General features: G+C 38.4%; 3 protein-coding genes, 2 long non-coding RNA genes and 1 pseudogene across 5 annotated transcripts; 2 read left to right on the top strand and 4 right to left on the bottom strand.

Annotated features, from left to right (window-relative positions):
- Window positions 1-1,596: 1,596 nt before the first annotated feature.
- On the top strand, window positions 1,597-4,855 carry LOC147517800 (V-type proton ATPase subunit d2-like; annotated as a pseudogene).
- A 524-nt stretch (window positions 4,856-5,379) lies between these two features.
- Window positions 5,380-7,050, top strand: LOC147517799 (uncharacterized). The gene is made up of 2 exons (XR_015211566.1): window positions 5,380-6,659; window positions 6,824-7,050. It is a non-coding gene; the product is annotated as an uncharacterized LOC147517799 (long non-coding RNA).
- A 2,180-nt stretch (window positions 7,051-9,230) lies between these two features.
- Window positions 9,231-10,604, bottom strand: LOC147517798 (uncharacterized). Its single transcript, XM_086593714.1, has 2 exons — window positions 9,459-10,604; window positions 9,231-9,344 (listed from the first exon to the last, which is right to left on the bottom strand). Exons 1-2 carry the CDS (start codon window positions 10,602-10,604, stop codon window positions 9,231-9,233), a joined length of 1,260 nt encoding a protein of 419 aa, XP_086449840.1.
- A 369-nt stretch (window positions 10,605-10,973) lies between these two features.
- On the bottom strand, window positions 10,974-11,990 carry LOC147517797 (uncharacterized). The gene has a single exon (XM_086593713.1). It carries the CDS (start codon window positions 11,988-11,990, stop codon window positions 10,974-10,976), a length of 1,017 nt encoding a protein of 338 aa, XP_086449839.1.
- LOC147517796 (uncharacterized) lies at window positions 11,908-13,366 on the bottom strand. Its single transcript, XM_086594702.1, has 2 exons — window positions 12,986-13,366; window positions 11,908-12,899 (listed from the first exon to the last, which is right to left on the bottom strand). Exons 1-2 carry the CDS (start codon window positions 13,246-13,248, stop codon window positions 12,125-12,127), a joined length of 1,038 nt encoding a protein of 345 aa, XP_086450828.1. The 5' UTR covers window positions 13,249-13,366; the 3' UTR covers window positions 11,908-12,124.
- Window positions 13,367-13,381: 15 nt separating this feature from the next.
- Window positions 13,382-14,328, bottom strand: LOC147517795 (uncharacterized). Its single transcript, XR_015213945.1, has 4 exons — window positions 14,266-14,328; window positions 14,063-14,131; window positions 13,828-13,924; window positions 13,382-13,706 (listed from the first exon to the last, which is right to left on the bottom strand). It is a non-coding gene; the product is annotated as an uncharacterized LOC147517795 (long non-coding RNA).
- Between the last annotated feature and the right edge of the window lie 4,339 nt (window positions 14,329-18,667).

Genomic DNA, 18,667 nt, shown 5'->3' with positions numbered 1-18,667 from the left:
GATGATCTCCTTGGTGTATATCACCCTCACTATGACGCAGTCATAATAATTGTGTCTATTGGTGCTTCTCGTGTTCAACGGGTAATGATCGACATAGGGGCCACTTCCAGCGTCACTTTCAGTGGATGTTATTCTCAGATGCAACTTCGCGAGGGTATGATCATCGCCGAAGACAATCCTATCATCGGTTTTGACGGGACAACATCTTCAGCGGTTGGAAGAATTACCTTACCAATCAAATTAATGAACAAAGAAGTTGAGCTCAATTTCTTATTGATGGACTATCGTTCCCACTATAACGCAATTTTGGGTAGAGATTGGATACATTCCATGGGTGCTGTAGTATCCACATTTCATCAGTGTGTCAAGTTCCCATTCTCTGGGCATATTTGCAAGGTTCGTAGTGACCAGGTATCTGCCCATGCCTGTCATGACAAAGCAATGGATGACTATAAAAAATCTGAAGTTTGTGTTAATACAATCCTTGCAAGTGCCCTGCCTAAGTTACAGTTACCAAGCGACGTGCCCTCCATCTATAATATGGAGGCTCATGTGAAAGGGCCGCCTATAGTGGATCGACTTTTGGAAGTGCAAGTAGGAGATTCAGAATAAGAAACCACTTTTATTTCCGCCAAACTTTCGAGCGTAGAACAAAAAGAGTTGGTTTCCCTTTTACAGCGAAATAAGCGTATCTTCGCTTGGAAAATTGAGGAAATGCCGGGAATAGATCCTTCTGTTGCCTATCATAAACTTGACATTGATCCAAGTTTCAGGCCAGTCCACCAAAAACCAAGAAGAATGGCACCTGATCGGAAACTCAAAGTTAAGGAGGAGATTGATAAACTACTTGCGATTAACTTTATCCGACGAGTTACTTACCCAAAATGGCTTGCTAATGTCGTCGCAGTGCCAAAAAAGAACGGACAAATCAGAATTTGTATTGATTTTACAAACCTTAACGAAGCTTGTCCGATTCATCCGTATCCATTGCCACGAATTTTCGAACTGGTGGACGCCACTTCGGATTTCCAACGCCTATCTTTCATGGATGCTTCTTCCGGGTAATACCAGATCTCTTTGAATGTGGATGACCAAGAGTTCACCGCCTTCATCACTGACCAAGGCATTTTCTGCTACACTGTTATGCCTTTTGGTTTGAAAAATGCCGGTGCAACCTACCAAAAGCTTGTCAATACAATTTTTTCCGATCTGCTGGGGAAAATAATGGAGGCTTATATCAATGATATAGTCGTTAAATCGAAGCTTACTGGTGATCATCTTTTCGATCTTCAGAAGGCTATAAAAAAGAAACAGATCTTCACCTCTCTTCCCAAGCTTTCAACATCAAACAAAAAGTCTTCTTCGTAAACAAAGCAACCAATCTCCTTGTTGCTTAGTGTGCGATTGGGAGAAGTTAGAGAGGAACTGTTAGTGGGGGCAAAGCTGCAACGCCTAAGTGTTGGACAATCAAAAGTTGAAAGTGATGCAAGTCCAGGTCCTCCCTCCAAGTCCTTAACATTGGAGGCATGAAAATTGGGAGCCTCATCATGATTAATGGAACCCTCTGCTACCACAGAAATAGCATGTGAGCACTACAACAAAAGGGGTCTTTTGCAACGCCCTATTTTGCAACGCCACAAAATTGTTGGTAAAAGACATCAATTGCCATGCCTCCCAGTGTCACTAAATGTTTGTCGTTCTATCAGGTTTGGCGTTAACTAGATTTAATGTAGCAGCACTTGCAGCGTGGCAAATGGTCTAATTATTTGTTTTAAAATAAGAATAAATATATATATTTTAATTAAATTAACCTTTTGCAACGCGGTTGTAGTGGTTACACATAGAAGTATTCAGTAGCAACAAGTTTTCCGTAGCAACAAGTGTCGCATATACGATTTTCATGTGCGGGATATTTGATTTCTCTACCAAATTTATTAGGCGGCTAAAAAAAATGACAAAATTAGAAAACACGTCTCTCTCCGTCCGCCCCCATTTTCTTTTTTCTTCACTCAAAGTTTCGCATCCCCTTAACCCTCCTTACTCCACCACCACAAACCTATGGTAAGCTCTCTCTCTCTCTCTCTCTCTCTCTCTGTGCGTGTGTTAAAGTTTAAACCTTTAATTTTAATTTTGGTTTTGGTACGGTTTTGGGTTAATCCTCCACCACCGGAAAATAAATTTAGGGGTTGAACAATTATTTTCCAAATAGTAAAAAAGGATGTATGGATTCGAGGCTATGACGTTTAACATCCACGGAGGTTATTTAGAAGCAATAGTACATGGGCATAGATCTGGTCTTTTAACAAAGAAATGATTATAACAATTTATGTCGATTAATGAAACTCTTGATGATATTAAGATGCATCTCTCTCTCTCATCAATATGGCCCTTATCTACAAAACGGTATTCAATTTCTCTCTTTTTTTTTATATAATTTTACCTTAATTCTTGTTTATTATAACCAATTGTATACAACTTAATGGTTTACAGAGCCTTCCCCCATTGCATACAACTACGATTGTGGAGAAATGTACTCTTAAACCTGGTTGATGAGTATAAGCACATGTACATTATGCCAAGCCACGCAGCCCTTGTCGACATTCCTAGAGTATATCACGATGTTTATTCTACTCAACGCTATATTTCCGTCGGTATATGTAAAATATAATTAAGGTTTTTCGTTGACTCTTATAGGTATGGTCACATGATTGATAATGTTGTCCTCATTGTTCTTGGTACACTTTGCATGAGTGAGATGTGAATGAATTGTTAGAGAAATGTCATCCATTGGGTATGTTTGACAGGTAATGTCTATGTTCCACGGTGTCTATATAGCTTTTGATGCTTCACTCTTTGGATGAATACTCATCTTCTACTTTCTTTCTTTCAAGATTGCTAGTCTTGCGGTTGCTCAAAAATATCGTGAGCTTTCCGCTTAGTGCTTGTTGACACACCTTTGGCACCATACTTCTCTGAATGCATTACATCCGAGGTATGTTCACTACCCACAATTGTTACGCTCGGTAAAATGATAATTACATAGTAGGCTCCAAAGCAAAGAAAACATAGTAGAAAAAACATAATTATCCCCAGTAATTTTAGTCACCCTATATGCAGTATCAGCAAATGATCCCACCTAGTTACTAAGGATTCGAAAAAGCACTACCTAGAGTTCTTGCAGACTTTGGGCCATGGATAGAGGGCCGGAAATTCCTACTGGCGTGCCTAGCGTAGACGTTGCCTACCATCAAAACAATAGGGTACAATTCCTTTTGTTCACTTCTAGTAATTTTACTTTTTGCACATTTTTAATTTTCTCTGTGGCTTTTCCAGCCTACAGGAGATACACCTCGGCGTTCGAATGTTTCACGAAGAGTTGCTTCCTTAGTCAGGTTTCGCGAAAAGCGGAAAGAACGATGTTTCGAGAAGAAAATTCGCTATACTTGCCGCAAAGAAGTAGCTCTGCGGTAAGGAGGATTTCTTTTGTTGTATGTGCTTATTGATCTTGTTGAGCTGTGGTTTTCTCTTTAAAATGTTTAAACTTCGCGCTCTGCGACTTGAAAATGACCAAAATGGCCTTCAAATTTGGCTGAGAATTTGAGTTTGATATAGGTTTGGGGCGATATATGTAGTCCATTGGAAGTATATATGGTTCAAATAAAACTCAAAATAGTTTTTAAGTACACCATTGGGGATGGCTCTTAGCCCCTGTACTTGTATTCTTGATTAAGGTTACACATTGTGATTGTTGATAATTATACCCTTATAGGGTAGTGCAAGTTATCTGTTGGTTTTGCATTTGATTTTCTGATGGTATTTTACATTACTTGATATTCAGTGTTGTGCTAGAATGAGCTATTGTTTGAACTTCATATTTGTTCATATAGACGGCCACCGGAAGAAAGGCCGGTTTGTATCCAGTAAAACAGAGCTACAAGGAAGGGTTATCACGGCTTCAAGTTGGGATCCCTCACGGGGCACCTTCAAGGATGATAGCACTTTCGCCCGAAACCGTGAGTTGCATTAGTAGCTTGATGTAGAGATCGGCCGACTGCTAAGTGTGGATTCTAACATTTCGTTTGAAAAGGATGCCTTAATTGATAAATTAAACTTCTCTTGTGTAGCGCATGCACCCTCAAAAAATCTTTGAGGTTTGGACCTCCGATAATAGGACCTTCATTTTGGATAGCATACTTGTATTTTGGTCGATGAATGGGCACTTACACCTTACGTTTTGTGATGATTGAACTTGTGTTCTCTGCTATTTTAACAACCAGATATAGGTAGTACAATTGAAATCATATTTAGATGAATGTGATTTTTGGATATTGACATCATCGACCTATCATCCTATGAAGTCTTTTATTTCAGTTATATAAGGAAAACATTTTCATCTAATTTATTTGGCCACGTTCAGGTTAAGTGATGTTAATTCTTTTCTCTTGATTGCAACAATGGCATCATAATGCTTTTGTGTTTTAAATCAAAACTTTCCGTTCTCATCTTATGAGAAGACAAAAAAGTAAACCAATGACCTGAGAATATATAATATCATTTGGTTCTCAGATAGGCTGGGCTATTCTTTAATATCTCTTTAATACACTCTTTGTAGGGCTTGGATGATATGAACATTGAAATTATGAGGAACACACTTTACAAGGCATACCTCGAAGACTTTTATAGGTTTTGTCGTAAACGCCACCGCCTTTTGATAACACGCTATTTTTGAATATTTGCAATTGCACTTTTTAATCGGGACTTTGAAATTTCAACACGAAACTTGGGGAGCTACCGCAGAGATTATGTCGATCTCTTGGCTTTTGAAGCCGATAGAAGAGCTGTAATATCACAATAAACAGGTGGGTTTATTCTTGAATAAAAACTTTTCCTCGACCCTTTCTCGCCATTTCTCAAATAAATCGTACTAACCTTTAGTTTTGTCATGTCCGATTGAGGGGACTGAAAAGTCTAATTGACATTTTCTCCAATTATTTTGTGATGCGTTAATTCATTTACCTAAACCTAGTGTGCTTTTTCGTTTTTCAGCATTGGCACCTTTGAACCCGACTCGAGATGACCGCAGGGAAGCTCTATTCTAGTTTTGGCCCTACCGTAAGTGGCTCCTCAAGCATATTTCTGTTTGTTTGTTTACGATAAGAGTTCTTGATCGAGAGGTGTATCATATTTTTTCTTTGCAGTCATCCTCCTTATGGCCACGAGGAACCGGCTGTTTGTGAAGACATAGATCAAGTGAGTTCTCTATGAATTTTGACTCAAAAGCCCACTCTTTCACTCAAATTGTAGAGGGTCTATTGATAAGATCAAAGTCTATGCTTGTATCATTCTTTCCATACCGGTTTATATTGTGTTCGCTTTCGGTTGAGATTGTAGTTGAGCTGGTTTGGGCAGTTTATTGGGTAAAAAAACACTGTAGTTTATGCTATTACTATTTTGTTATCTCACATTCTCACCATTATAAGAATGAAACTTGAGTCCCCTAACTCTCACGGGGACTGGAAGAATTAAAATGTGGTATGTAGCAAGTAGGAAGACTGGAGTGGGTGCTCTACTGATGCTGAAACTTGCCATAAAAGGGAGGGAAATTTAAGTGATAGAATCGCCCTTTTTATCGCCCATGACGTCACCTTGCAAGCTATGGCTAACAGACAGAAGAAAAGAAACAAGAAATCTCCCGCCAAGCTCCGTATTCAATCCCTATGGAATTCCATAATGCAATGCCTTGCCATCTGTTTCCATTGCAGTAGTGTATTGGATATTTTTACTAGATTCTGTGGGACTTATTCTTTTTAGGTTATGAGGATGTTGGGTTAACTTTTTTTAAGTGTAATGCACTGTTTTGTTTAGAAGGGTTCTCGCCAATCTTCTTTGCCCTCTTCAGCAGTTATCATGTTAACTGGCTCCGCCTGGGTGATTTCGCGGAGGGCTTGCAAGACTCTTCGTGGATGTTTGCTGTTCCAGGCGAGATGAAGGCTCAAGGCGAGCTATTTGATTCACTGCTTCCGGGGAGGTGGGGGGCCATGAGAACAAAGATTTGGGCTTTATCGCCAGTGGATAGAGTAGAGACGATGGGAGATGAGTGCCTTTTCCCTGGCCTTTCACTGCTTGAAGCATTGGACGATTTAATTGGTTCTTATTTATCCTATCTTGATATAAACATACAGGAGTGACATCCAACTACAAAGAACAACATCAACAAAGAAGAGGAGCTACAATCCTATCTATTCTTATCTGTTTTAATCCGAGAAACAGCAAACTAACAGCGGAAAGCAGATGGGAACGATCTGACTACAAAGTCATTCAAAACTTGATCGAAGAACCAGCGTTTATTGAAGAAGCAATAGAGTCGATTACAAAAAGTACTAGTTTGAAAGGATCAAGTTGAGATCTGGTGCCCCCACACCAAGAGGTCTTTTTCTTTCGGTTTCAGCCTAATAAGAAAAGGGATTGATTGCAAGTCTAGAATGTCCTTTGAAAGTTTTATTATCTGAACTGAAAAACTGCCAAGAGATATTACAAAGTGGGTAGCTCCATTATGTGATGCTGGTTTTTTTTGTTTCTCTGCGTATATATATATCTAAAAGTAGTACTTGCAGCTCAGCTGCTTTGGAAGGAAGCAACAACAAAGTACAACTGATAATGTATGTCTCACAAACATGTCCTATATCCAATGGGACCCCAGTTTGACCACATAAAAATATTTCCCATGCATTGATTACTTGCATTTTTGCTTCAATCTTCTTTTAATTTGGATAATTATACTTACTAATGTCTCTTTTCTTTTCCAATTTGTTGTTTTTATCAGATTGGCAGATTGGTTGGCGGTATATTGATAAAGAAAACTTGGGTGGATGTTGTTCGAATCGGCAGATTATGGGAATTTGGCCAAAATCTTATTTTTTGAAGAGCTAATATTATTTAGTTGATGGCTTTGAAGATTTTGTAATTCAGTATATTGGAAGAGACTAATTGTATGGATGCTCAAATAATGATTTTGGATGATCTTAATTAATAAAATATATTTTGCTATAATTTATTGTGAATGAATACATCTGATCGGTGTTTTTAGTTTAATCATAAATTGTATTGGGCAGGTTTATATAAATTGAAATGATTCAAAATAATGCGTAATACCTATTATATATATGAGTAAACCCATTTGCCATGCCGAGCTCGTTGTAAAAGAATTAGGGTGCTGCAAATGTGTTTAAACAATTACCAACACATACATTTAGGCGCGGCTAAAACCACTAGCGGGGGTAGCTAAAAACACACTTTTGGCAACGCCTTTGGCGCAAATGACTAATGGTTTAAACCTTTTGCGACAAAAAGACCTAGGGGCAGCTAAAAACACACTTTTGGCAACGCCTTTGGCGCAGCCTAATGGTTCAAACCTTATGTGACAAAGACACAGTAGCTAATGCTTTGCTTCTTTTGTGACCTTGAGGGTGCAACTAAAAGTAACCCTTTTGCAACGCTTAGCGGTGCACTAAAAGAACATTTTGCAACGCCAATCGCTGCAAATAGTTTAAATATTTTAAAAATCATTTTAGTTTTGCCCAAAATACTTTAGCAACGCTAATAAAGTAATAGCAATGGGACAAGGCGTTGCAATAACCTTCAAGCTTTTAAGGCCAATTGTTAAGGCGTCTTCATTTAGCTTTTGTGACCCAATTTTTTTGCGGCCTTTGTGACGCCCACATTGGCGTTGCCATTGATCATTGGCAGCGCTTTTTCGTACTTGTAGCGACACCAGATGGCGTTGCAATTGAGCCTTTCTGTTGTAGTGGAGGCAGGAAGCTTGTCTTTTGGCTGCGTGTTTACTTTGACCCTAGGCTGAAATTTTCTCATAGTGCTCACTGCTGATAACAAATATCATATGTTGAAAGTGGTATAAAGTTAGAATATATCTATATGTGTAAAGCTTCAAAATGGAAACTCGGTTCATGTCTTACCACCTGCAGCTCTAGATTCATGGATGAAGTCATCAAGCCCAAAAAAATCTCTGCAGTCTGAGAGTAATTAAATTACCAAGAGTACATTAAAGTCGACACCAGAACATGAAAAACTGGAAAGGACAATTATCGAAATTTGACACAGGAATGAGATTTATGAGTCCATACCTCTTTTCCTGATCTTGTGAAACCTGATTTCAAGTCTCCATGAGAGATGGAGATTGTTGACTCTGAATGTAAAGTATCTCTGGAACCCAAATACTCTTTATCCAAGAGATGTTGGGACATAATATCCAATTGATGAAAATGATGCTAAATTAAAAGGATTTAATTCATAATTTCACACCCAGCCTTCATACGGTTCTTTGGATCACCAGTGGAGTAACCTATGAAGTAGAAAATCCGACCCACGGTAAAAACCAATCCAAGAGCAGCAGGAATGCGATGGGATGTATACGGCTTATTTGAGAACACTGGTAACATAGAAAAATAAATGCAAGAAAAGCAACACCTTATCTCAATTTGTTCCTAAGGAAAGGTTAATTGAGGAAGACGTGATTTTTTTTTTTGATAACATTACCTTTAGAGAAATTAAAGTAGCACTTCCAGATAGACAACATTAGTTGTGTCGTCCATAGAATCCGGTGGAAGGATGACACTGATTCTGTTTGAAGAAGTACATCTAGAAAGGGCAACGTATAATTGGCCATGACTAAACACAGGGTTCCGCAAATCAATCCCGACATACTTAACAGATTGTCCTTGCAATTTGTTTATTGTCATTGCATATGAAAGGCGAACTAGAAATTGAAGTCTGGTCATTCGAAATGGCAGTTCTTTTGATGACGGCAAAGCTATTCTCGGGGATGCAAATGAAAATTCCCTGCCTTACGCTAGTTGGAATTCGAACTTGGATGACGGGTGGCTTGCAACTCACAACCATCAAGCGAGTGCCATTACAGAGACCATCTCTCGGTCGCGATATTCCTTAGCAACATTATCGGGCATCCTTCTTTGATTTGAAGCGAAAATGGTGGCAACCCCCGGAAGGATCAAGAGAGTTGAGGTACTCATTTGGATAACGGTTTGCGAGTAGCACCGTCGCCGCTAGGCTTTCAACCTCCAACTTGTCATCACCAAATAAACAATAGGTTCTCTCACGAAATAAATCTAATGCGCGCGAAATTAATCATCAACGACATCATCATTACATGCGAAAAGAATTGTTCGCTCGGTAAGAAAAATTTTGGTCGAGTTTTAGATCACCGACCCCAATTGTGGATAAGTCAAGATATCAATTCTTGAATATCTCTGCATTTCTGAATTGCTCGATGGCAATTGAACAACTTCTTCGCGGTTCTCGTCCCAAACCTAAAAAAGTCGTAATAAAATGGAAACTCTTAGGTTAATGAATGCTTGAAAAAAACATTTATAATGGACAATATAATGGACAACTAAAAAGAATTTGAGTAATTTATGTTTTACCTCTATTAAGTAATTGGCAAATGCCACATTTTCAAGTAACGAACTATCCAATCTCATATTCTGCACCAAAGTTAAAACCTTTACATGTTTCCAGAGCGATAACCTTATCAATGACGCCGCTACAACCATTTCTCGGCTGCCTTTCGGTATCACTAGTAATATTTGGCGAAAGTCTCCACCCAGTGCTACTGTGATCCCACCAAATGGTTTCTTATTGTTGCAAGCTCTAAGCGTGCGATCAACTGCTTCAACACAGAACCTATGTTGCATTGGAACTTCATCCCAAATTATTAGATTCGTTTGTTTGAACAGTTTAGCTTGGAGTGAGTCCTTTTTAAACCCACATATAGAGCCTTCCAATACTTCAAACGGAATTGAAAAAGTATAATGAATTGTTCTACCCCCGTGTAATAAAAGTGAAGCAATACTAGATGAGGCAACTGCAATAACAATATGACCAAGAGTGCAACATTTGTCTGCAATTGTATTGTATAAAAATGTTTTACCTGTGCCTGCCACTCCATTTAGAAAGAAAGCTTTACCCTCGTTCCGAATCACAGAGTCAACTACAACGTCATACGCATTTCGTTGTTCATTGTTAAGGCGTTCAATATTATGGTTTACTTCTGCCTCCTGTACATCAAACTGAAGTTGGCGTTGCTCCCATATCAACCTATTCTTAGTCACTATTCCCCAATTTCCAGTTAGTCGTGGCATTGGTAGAAAATTTTCTAGAGTTTTACCTGATTCCAAAAGATGCAACCCAAAATCTCTAACTTGCTCCTCTGTTAGATTGGGATATTGATTGGGGAAGATAGTGCATATCTTGTGCGCCAAATCGTCACATATACTTGCTGAGAATTTTGCCCATAACTCATGAGGTTGTGTTGGGTTGCACTCTAGCAAAATAATACTGAACAGTCTTCTAAGCTGGTGTCCCATAGTCATTATAGATGCTTCCTCTAGACATTGTATCCACTCCTTATCATCTTCAAGAAGTCCACGTGCAACACATGCTGGCTTGAAAGTAGGGTGGGGAATACCATCAACCGTTTGCAGATTTTCAAATGATGTTGACCCCTTCACAACAGATAAGAGTAAACGTAGATAGAACCTCTCCCCTTCGTTGGGTTTAGCAAAATACATTCGTCCAATTGCATATCCCTTATTTTGTTTCTGTTTGGTCCATATCTTGTCTTGTTTATGCCAAACAAAGTGCTGAGGAAATTCCCGGTAAGTATAAAGCCGGGCTTCGTGGATTTGAAGCACAACACTCAAAGAATGCAGCTTAGACTTCGACTTTTGGTTTTTGCTCTAGCGAATCTTCTCGAGTGGATCTTTTGGGTTATACACAACATGATGCATTCCCTCTAAATGAAGGGCTAGCTGTACAACAGTGGGGAACTCTTCATGTAATGAATATCCATATATCCTCCAAGCAGCTTCTGATGGTCCAATATATCTAGCATCAATGTATTGCTGAATCTCATCTCCACCAGCCAACACTAATGTTGTTCAATCATGACCTTTGTATATGTACTTGTGGATATACTTCACACAATGCAAACCGGCACAAACTTCAACATTGATATGACAGTTAAACATTCTTGCTAATTGCGGATTATATGGGACGACGTCACCATTATCAACTTTTTTATCCTTCACGTAGTAGACACGCTTGTCATCACGACGCATATAGAGGGGATATCCATCTTCAGCTATAGTTGTCACATCAGCAAAGGCATGGGGGTAATGTTTTGTGCATTTGCCATTTTCCATACACGGCGAGCTCATGTTTCTCTCACCACATGGACCGTGTATCATGCAAGTTATTATCGTTTCAAAAAGCATTGGATCTGTATTTGGATCAGGAAGTTCCGCAGACACGACATTATCAATCTGAACTGGAGTGCATATTTTGTCTTCGTGGTGAAGGAAAAAGAGTGCATGCATGTGTGGTAGACCACGCTTTTGAAATTCAATAGTGTAAACATGTGCTACTTCACGACCAAACACATTCTTATCTTTGATGAATTTCATTAAGGCTATTCTCTTTAGTTCAAACACACGGGCAACCAGCTCAGGTCTGTCTGTTGCATTTTGATGTTTGTCGAGGGCATCTTGTATCTCGGGCCACCTAGGATTTTCCGTCATCGTAAGGAATATATCTGGATGCTTGTTGTAAGGTGTTATAGCCATTGAATCTTGAAAAATCTCAAACATGTGTCTCGGACTTCCGGTAAACGATGAAGGCAAAATAAATCTCTGACCAATCTCATTTGGATCCACACCATCCTGTACATCTGTCAATCCCATGTACACTTCCGCACGAAGTTTATCCTGATTCATTCTATAGTAATTCAAGCAATTTTGCTGAGTTGAAGCCCAAGCATCACACATAAATTCTTGAAATAGCTTTCCACCATGGAGTATTGGTGAGAACTCAGTGTGGCACTGGAACAAACGATACACATAAAATACCATCTGAGTCATTCGCTTCGAGTTATCGTTTCCAACATCATATATTTTCATTTCACATGACCAGCCCAATTCCCCATGAGGGAAGAATAGAGGATAGTGTAACGGAAGATAAGCAGGATTACATTCATCTATGTGGTTCAATGCATTGCCAGCTTTATAACGTAGTACAATATCTCTTGTACTACTCACTTCGGTTCCATCCCCAGGTAAAACAACTGCAATTTCATTTGCTGATGGAAGGTTGTATCGTCTCCATCCGGTCGTAATGAATTGTAGTGCAAATACGCTGTGACACTATCATCCCCGACCTCATTTGCACTCAATATATCATGGGCTTGATGGAGGGTATCCGTAAATCTATTACACTCTAGTAACGTGGTCTGGATAATGTCTAGAACGTCATGCCTCAAATGGGGATTTCTGCAGTGACAAACATTGAGTGCTGATGCTGGGTCATAAATATAAAGCTGAGCATACGTAGGTTCCTTTCCCGATTCTGGAAGTAAGGATCCAATTTGATGGCGCAACTCACCATGTACAGTGAATGGGATAGGACCCGTCCCACTGAAAAATATGTCATCTGCTTTGGAACCGAGACTGGTGAACGCATTAGCCAAATTATATTCCCGAGTGTGTTCTCTAAATGATCTAGCCTTTGCATTGTTTCCAACGTATAAATCTTGAATGGCGGAAGGCAGCGGATTGAGCAAAGGGAGACTGATTTTTCCTTGCTTACAACATGATCCAAAAAGAGGACGTTTCGGTGATGACCTTGCCAGCCTCTCATCTATCCAATGAAGAGCTCCATAATAAGGACACTCCACATCCATTTTGCCAAGATAATGATGACCATCAGTATGCACATCAATAGAAGGTTGTACAACATCATCAATTTCCATAGGAGGTTGTTCATCATTAGTACCCATAGCACATTCTGGACTTATGCGTGTTTGAGAATTCCTTGAAGAAAAAAAAATGATATGTTAAGGATAATAGAATTAGAATATACTATATAAGAGTACTACATACAATAAATAAAAACTTACAAATGATCAGAAAGCGTATTTTGGCTAGAAGAATCATTTCCAAGGTCGTGATTACCAGTCGATAGTGACCTAGTAAAACATGCACCTTTAGTTCGCTTGGGTGGAGTGAGCAAGACTGCATCACTCGCTTTGTTCTTCCCATTATGTCTGAAACCAACATTTGATGTAAAATTTGGTGCCATTACTGTGTGTGGACCTGTTGGCATAAGTTGTTGTACAACATCATCAATTTCCATAGGAGGTTGTTCATCATTAGTACCCATAGCACATTCTGGACTTATGCGTGTTTGAGAATTCCTTGAAGAAAAAAAAATGATATGTTAAGGATAATAGAATTAGAATATACTATATAAGAGTACTACGAACGATAAATAAAAACTTACAAATGATCAGAAAGCGTATTTTGGCTAGAAGAATCATTTCCAAGGTCATGATTACCAGTATTATGTCTGAAACCAACATTTGATGTAAAATTTGGTGTCATTACTGTGTGTGGACCTGTTGGCATAAGTTGTTGCATTTGTTGCTCTCTCTCTCTTCGTGCACGTTGTGCCAATGAGCGTCAAGAAGGTACAGAGTTGATGGACACTGCAGTGCGTTGTATATGCTCCTGTTGTCTTCTTACACGCTGTCCCAATTGGCGTTTGGAAGGTAATTGAAGGTTAGAAGGATGAGCTAGTGGTTCTTGTTCAGCTTGGTGTCTTCCATCTTGGGCAACAACCTATAGTTTATTGCAAAATTGAAATAATAATGCAACTTAGGCAAAGTATAAACAAACAGAAATTGTTAAAGCACGAAACAAACACAATACTATATAGCACGTAATCGGGGACTTCGCATACCATGGCTTTGGCTTGAAGATTTTAGTGAAGTTTGTTTGAAGGTTTTGAAGGTTTCTCTTCTCTGTAACCTCACTCCAATCCTACCTCGTCTTACACTCTAAAAGTCAAAAGTAATTAAACCTATCAAGCCAAGTACTGAGTACATTATCTCATGTATTCATTAGAAACTAATAATGCATATGCATAAAAGTTTCATTCAAGAGAACGTAACAATATGAAAAGTAAGAAGACTTACCCATGGGGATATGGCCCAGGGCTTTCAGAGTCAAGCCAGATTCTTTCATCCCTTTCACTACCTTCAGACCTGCCAAACGGAAACACTCTATGTTACATTGTGGACATTGTGGACGCCAACTTTACATCAATATAATCAGTAATTGTGTACACAACTTATTTGAACAGAACTACGCCGATTCCATAATGTAAAAGTGCAAATACCTCGATGGGGCAGGCGCAGAGATCGCAGTAAAGAAAGAGAGACAGCAAGCTTCAAAATAAACAGACGGCGAAGAACACCAATAGCGGAGAAGCGATTATCATCGATTAGCGGCTAAAGTTGATGAATAAATAAACAAAGACGAAGCAGCAACACCAATAGCAGGAAAAGCAGTACTAACAGTAGCAGCTAAAGTTGATGAATATGTGTGGATATTTGGAGGTCTATATAGAAGATGAGTGGCAAGATATGATTGTTTCATTGGGTGACAGTAGTAACTTTTCATACGACTCTCTATTTCCTAGGACTCTCTATTATCCTAGAACTAAGTATTAATATATTACCTAGATTTTCTCCTAAATTCAAGAATAATGCTAAGAATTAGCATTAGATAGGAAGAAAAGAATTACATTAAGAATTTAATTGGACTACGTTAGAATAAGAGTTGTCTGATCAAATTTAATTGGATTTAATGTCGCCAATTCCATTCGATCCCCTTTTTTTTAATAGCAATCTTCATACGATCAGAATCTAATAGATATTAGGAAACTCTAACTACACATATTTCTCCTAAATTCAAGGATAATGCTAAGAATTAGCATTAGATAGGAAGAAAAGAATTACATTAAGAATACAATTCAATAATGTGGGATATATTTTAACATCTTGAAGATGACCTTTTTGTCTTTTATTCCAATGTCGGTGGCAGTGTAAAGAGGCTTCTCTTACGTGGTGTAGGGTGCCAAGTGCAAGGTTATGGGTTATGTTCTCAACATTCCTTTGTATGTTCAAATTTTCGTGTTACAAACTTCACAATTTTAATGCAGAGTGGTTTCTTTATGACTGCAGCATTAAGAGCAGTAGAGCAACATTTAAACTTGGAAAAACTGTACGTTCTTGGAACCAACTGTGGTAATGATTTTTTTTTTTTTTAGTTTTTACCATTCTCTTTATTTGTGTCCCTTTCAACTGAAAAATCTGAGTATGTAAATATGCAATTTAGTAGTACCTGTACGTACATCTTTTTAAGAGATGATCAAAGCATTTTCAGTTGTGTTGAAGCTCCAATCCTTAAAAAATACATAACCTTTAGTTCAATACTAAGACCTTTTTTTTGTCAGTAGACAATGGATTTATAGATCTATTCAGAAATCTTTTAGAACACATACATGAAAATAGGCCTCCGCCTCAGCCGATTGAAACACAAGGAAACTGAAACTCCCGTTACAAATATAATGTTTTTAGATAATTAACTACAGGGCCTACAGGCTACAACACCACAACGATAACTAACAGATGGGTGCAGGAGTCGCAGAACTTTGTGTTGTGCCAACACAAATATGCAATTTGGAAAACAACCCATAATCTTTAGCAAACAGTTGCACTCAGAAAATTTGCTAATAATACAACACGATAGATAAGACTGATTCCCTCAGCCAAACAAAAGTGATGCAAGTCCAGGTCCTCCCTCCAAATCCTTCACATTGGAGGCATGAAAATTGGGAGCCTCATCATGATTAATGGAACCCTCTGCTGCCACAGAAATAGCATGTGAGGCAGGAAGCTTGTCTTTTGGTCGCGTGTTTACTTTGACCCTAGGCTGAAATTTTCTCAAGTTGCTCCTCACCGCGATAACAAATATCATATGTTGAAAGTGGTATAAAGTTAGAATATATCTATATGTGTAAAGCTTCAAAATGGAAACCGTGAGAATATGCTCCAAAAAGGCTCTCTTAGTTCGTTAGCTCCATGATGGCAGAAACAATATCACCATCAGCGGCCTTGAGCGCCTTCACTGCCTTTGACATTGATTCTGTTGGGAGAGATGTTGACACAAAAGGCCTTAAAAGGCTATAAGACTGATTCCCTCAGCCAAACAAAAGTGATGCAAGTCCAGGTCCTCCCTCCAAGTCCTTAACATTGGAGGCATGAAAATTGGGAGCCTCATCATGATTAATGGAACCCTCTGCTACCACAGAAATAGCATGTGAGGCGGGAAACTTGTCTTTTGGCTGTGTGTTTACTTTGACCCTAGGCTGAAATTTTCTCGCAATGCTCACTGCCGATAACAAATATCATATGTTGAAAGTGGTATAAAGTTAGAATATATCTATATGTGTAAAGCTTCAAAATGGAAACCGTGAGAATATGCTCCAAAAAGGCTCTCTTAGTTTGTTAGCTCCATGATGGCAGAAACAATATCACCATCAGCGGCCTTGAGCGCCTTCACTGCCTTTGACACTGATTCTGTTGGGAGAGATGTTGACCTGCGTATATCCTTAAAAGGCTCATAGTATACACTGGCGAATCTAAATAAAGTCAGATGAATGTGTAAAGGCAAGGATCCTCTAAATTAATAACCATTTAAGTTACACCTAAACAAAAAATGTGAAAGGTCAACGGTGTGAATCTAGGCTAATGTAGATCAATGTGCAAGTAAATACTGTTACCAAAATATACTTGGGAAGTCATATGGTTCAGCTAATGTAGATCAATGTGTAAGTAAATACTGTTACCAAAATATACTTGGGAAGTCATATGGTACAAATGTACAATAAATTATCAGATACAGTTGTAGTTAAGAAAATATATTTTCCACAAAACAAAAAACCAATGAAACAGAGAATCATTGTTAACCAACAATTGTTAACCATTGTTAACCATTGTTAAGTACGGTATCTTAAGAGAATGAGTTAACCATTGGAGCATTATTTAATATAGCTGAAGTTGAAAACCAACTTGACTGTAAGATCAAAAGACTTCGGTCTGATAAGGGTGGAGAATATGAGTCTAACCCCTTCCAGGACTTTTCTGACAAGAATGGCATTATTCATGAGACTACTCCACTATACTCTCCTGAGTCTAATGGAGTAGCCGAACGGAAAAACAGAACTCTAAAAGAGATGATGAATGCTATGTTTGTAAGTTCTGGAGCTTCCCTAAACTTGTGGGGGGAAACAATCCTATCTGCTTGCCACATAGAGAATAGGATACCCAACAAGAAAACAGGGAATAAGACACCATATGAATTATGGAAAGGTCATGTACCTAACCTGAAATACTTCAAAATGTGGGGGTGTCTTACAAAGGTTCTAGTGAACGAACCTAAAAAGAGAAAATTGGGACCTAGAACTGTTGATTGTATGTTCATTGGTTATGCTCATAATAGTGCCGCATATAGATTTTTAGTAGTAAAATCTGATAATAACCTTGTCGATGCTAACACTATTATAGAGAGTAAAAATGTTGATTTCTTTGAGAATTTGTTTCCTTTGAAAATTGGCGTTGAGAGGTTGGTTGCTCCTAGTGAACAACAATTAACAAATCCTGAAATTTCTGAACAAGAAATTCGGAAGAGTAAAAGAGACAGAAAATCCACCAATTTTGGTGATGACTTTTACACGTTTCTTCTTGATGATGATCCTGTGACGTATAATGAGGCAATCAGTTCTCGAGATGCACCTTTTTGGAAGGATGCTATATACTCAGAACTAGATTCGATTATAGCTAATCACACATGGGAAATAGTTGATCTACCTCCTGGGGCGAAATCTATACGTTACAAGTGGATCTTCAAAAAGAAACTGAAGCTAGATGGTTCCATTGAGAAATACAAGGCTAGACTACTACTCAAGGGATTCTCCCGTAAAAGGCATTGACTATTTTGATACTTATGCCCCTGAATCCAGGATTTCTTCTATAAGAGTTCTAATGGCTCTCGGCATTTGCTATTCATAATTTATTTATTCATCAAATGGATGTAAAAACTGCATTTTTGAATGGTGATCTTGATGAAGAAATATATATGATGCAGCTTGAGGGTACTATAGTACCAGGGAATGAGCAAAAAGTATGCAAATTGGTTAAGTCTTTATATGGGTTGAAACAAGCGCCAAAACAATGGCATGAAAAGTTTGATGCCATGATGTCTAATGGATATCACATAAAATGATCTTTGATAAATGTATTTACTTTAAATCTTTTGATGTGAATACATATGTGATTATCTGTCTATATGTGGATGACATGTTAATCATGAGTCCTAGCCTTGATGTTGTGAGAAACACCAAGATGTTCTTATCCTCCCAATTTGAAATGAAGGATTTGGGAGAAGCTGATGTGATTCTTGGAATTAAAATTATCAAAAATAGTGATGGCTATACGCTTTCACAAGAGCATTATGTTGAGAAGTTTTTGAAGAAGTTTAACTTTTATGATAGTAAGCCTGTGTCGACACCTTATGAGGCAACTAGTGAACTTCAGAAAAATGATCAACATAGTGTCCTTCAGTCTAGATATGCCCAAATTATTGGTAGTCTCATATACTTGATGAATTGCACTAGACCTGACATTGCTTATGCAGTTAGCAGGTTAAGCAGATACACTCATTGTCCCAGCGGGAAC

Source organism: Coptis chinensis, chromosome 2, assembly GCF_015680905.1.
Source record: "Coptis chinensis isolate HL-2020 chromosome 2, ASM1568090v1, whole genome shotgun sequence".
Taxonomy (NCBI): Eukaryota; Viridiplantae; Streptophyta; class Magnoliopsida; order Ranunculales; family Ranunculaceae; genus Coptis; species Coptis chinensis.
The sequence above is the reverse complement of the archived record's forward strand: the minus strand, read 5'-3'. Positions and strand labels throughout refer to the sequence as shown.

Excerpts from the sequence above, each read along its gene's own strand:
- LOC147517798 (XM_086593714.1), bottom strand. The coding sequence starts at position 10,604 with ATGTATTTTGCTAAACCCAACGAAGGGGAGAGGTTCTATCTACGTTTA. Across the intron at positions 9,345-9,458 it reads TTGCCAATTACTTAATAGAG|GTTTGGGACGAGAACCGCGA; the intron begins GTAAAACATAAA and ends CGACTTTTTTAG.
- LOC147517797 (XM_086593713.1), bottom strand. The coding sequence starts at position 11,990 with ATGAAAATATATGATGTTGGAAACGATAACTCGAAGCGAATGACTCAG.
- LOC147517796 (XM_086594702.1), bottom strand. The coding sequence starts at position 13,248 with ATGGGTACTAATGATGAACAACCTCCTATGGAAATTGATGATGTTGTA. Across the intron at positions 12,900-12,985 it reads AATACGCTTTCTGATCATTT|GAATTCTCAAACACGCATAA; the intron begins GTAAGTTTTTAT and ends TTTTTCTTCAAG.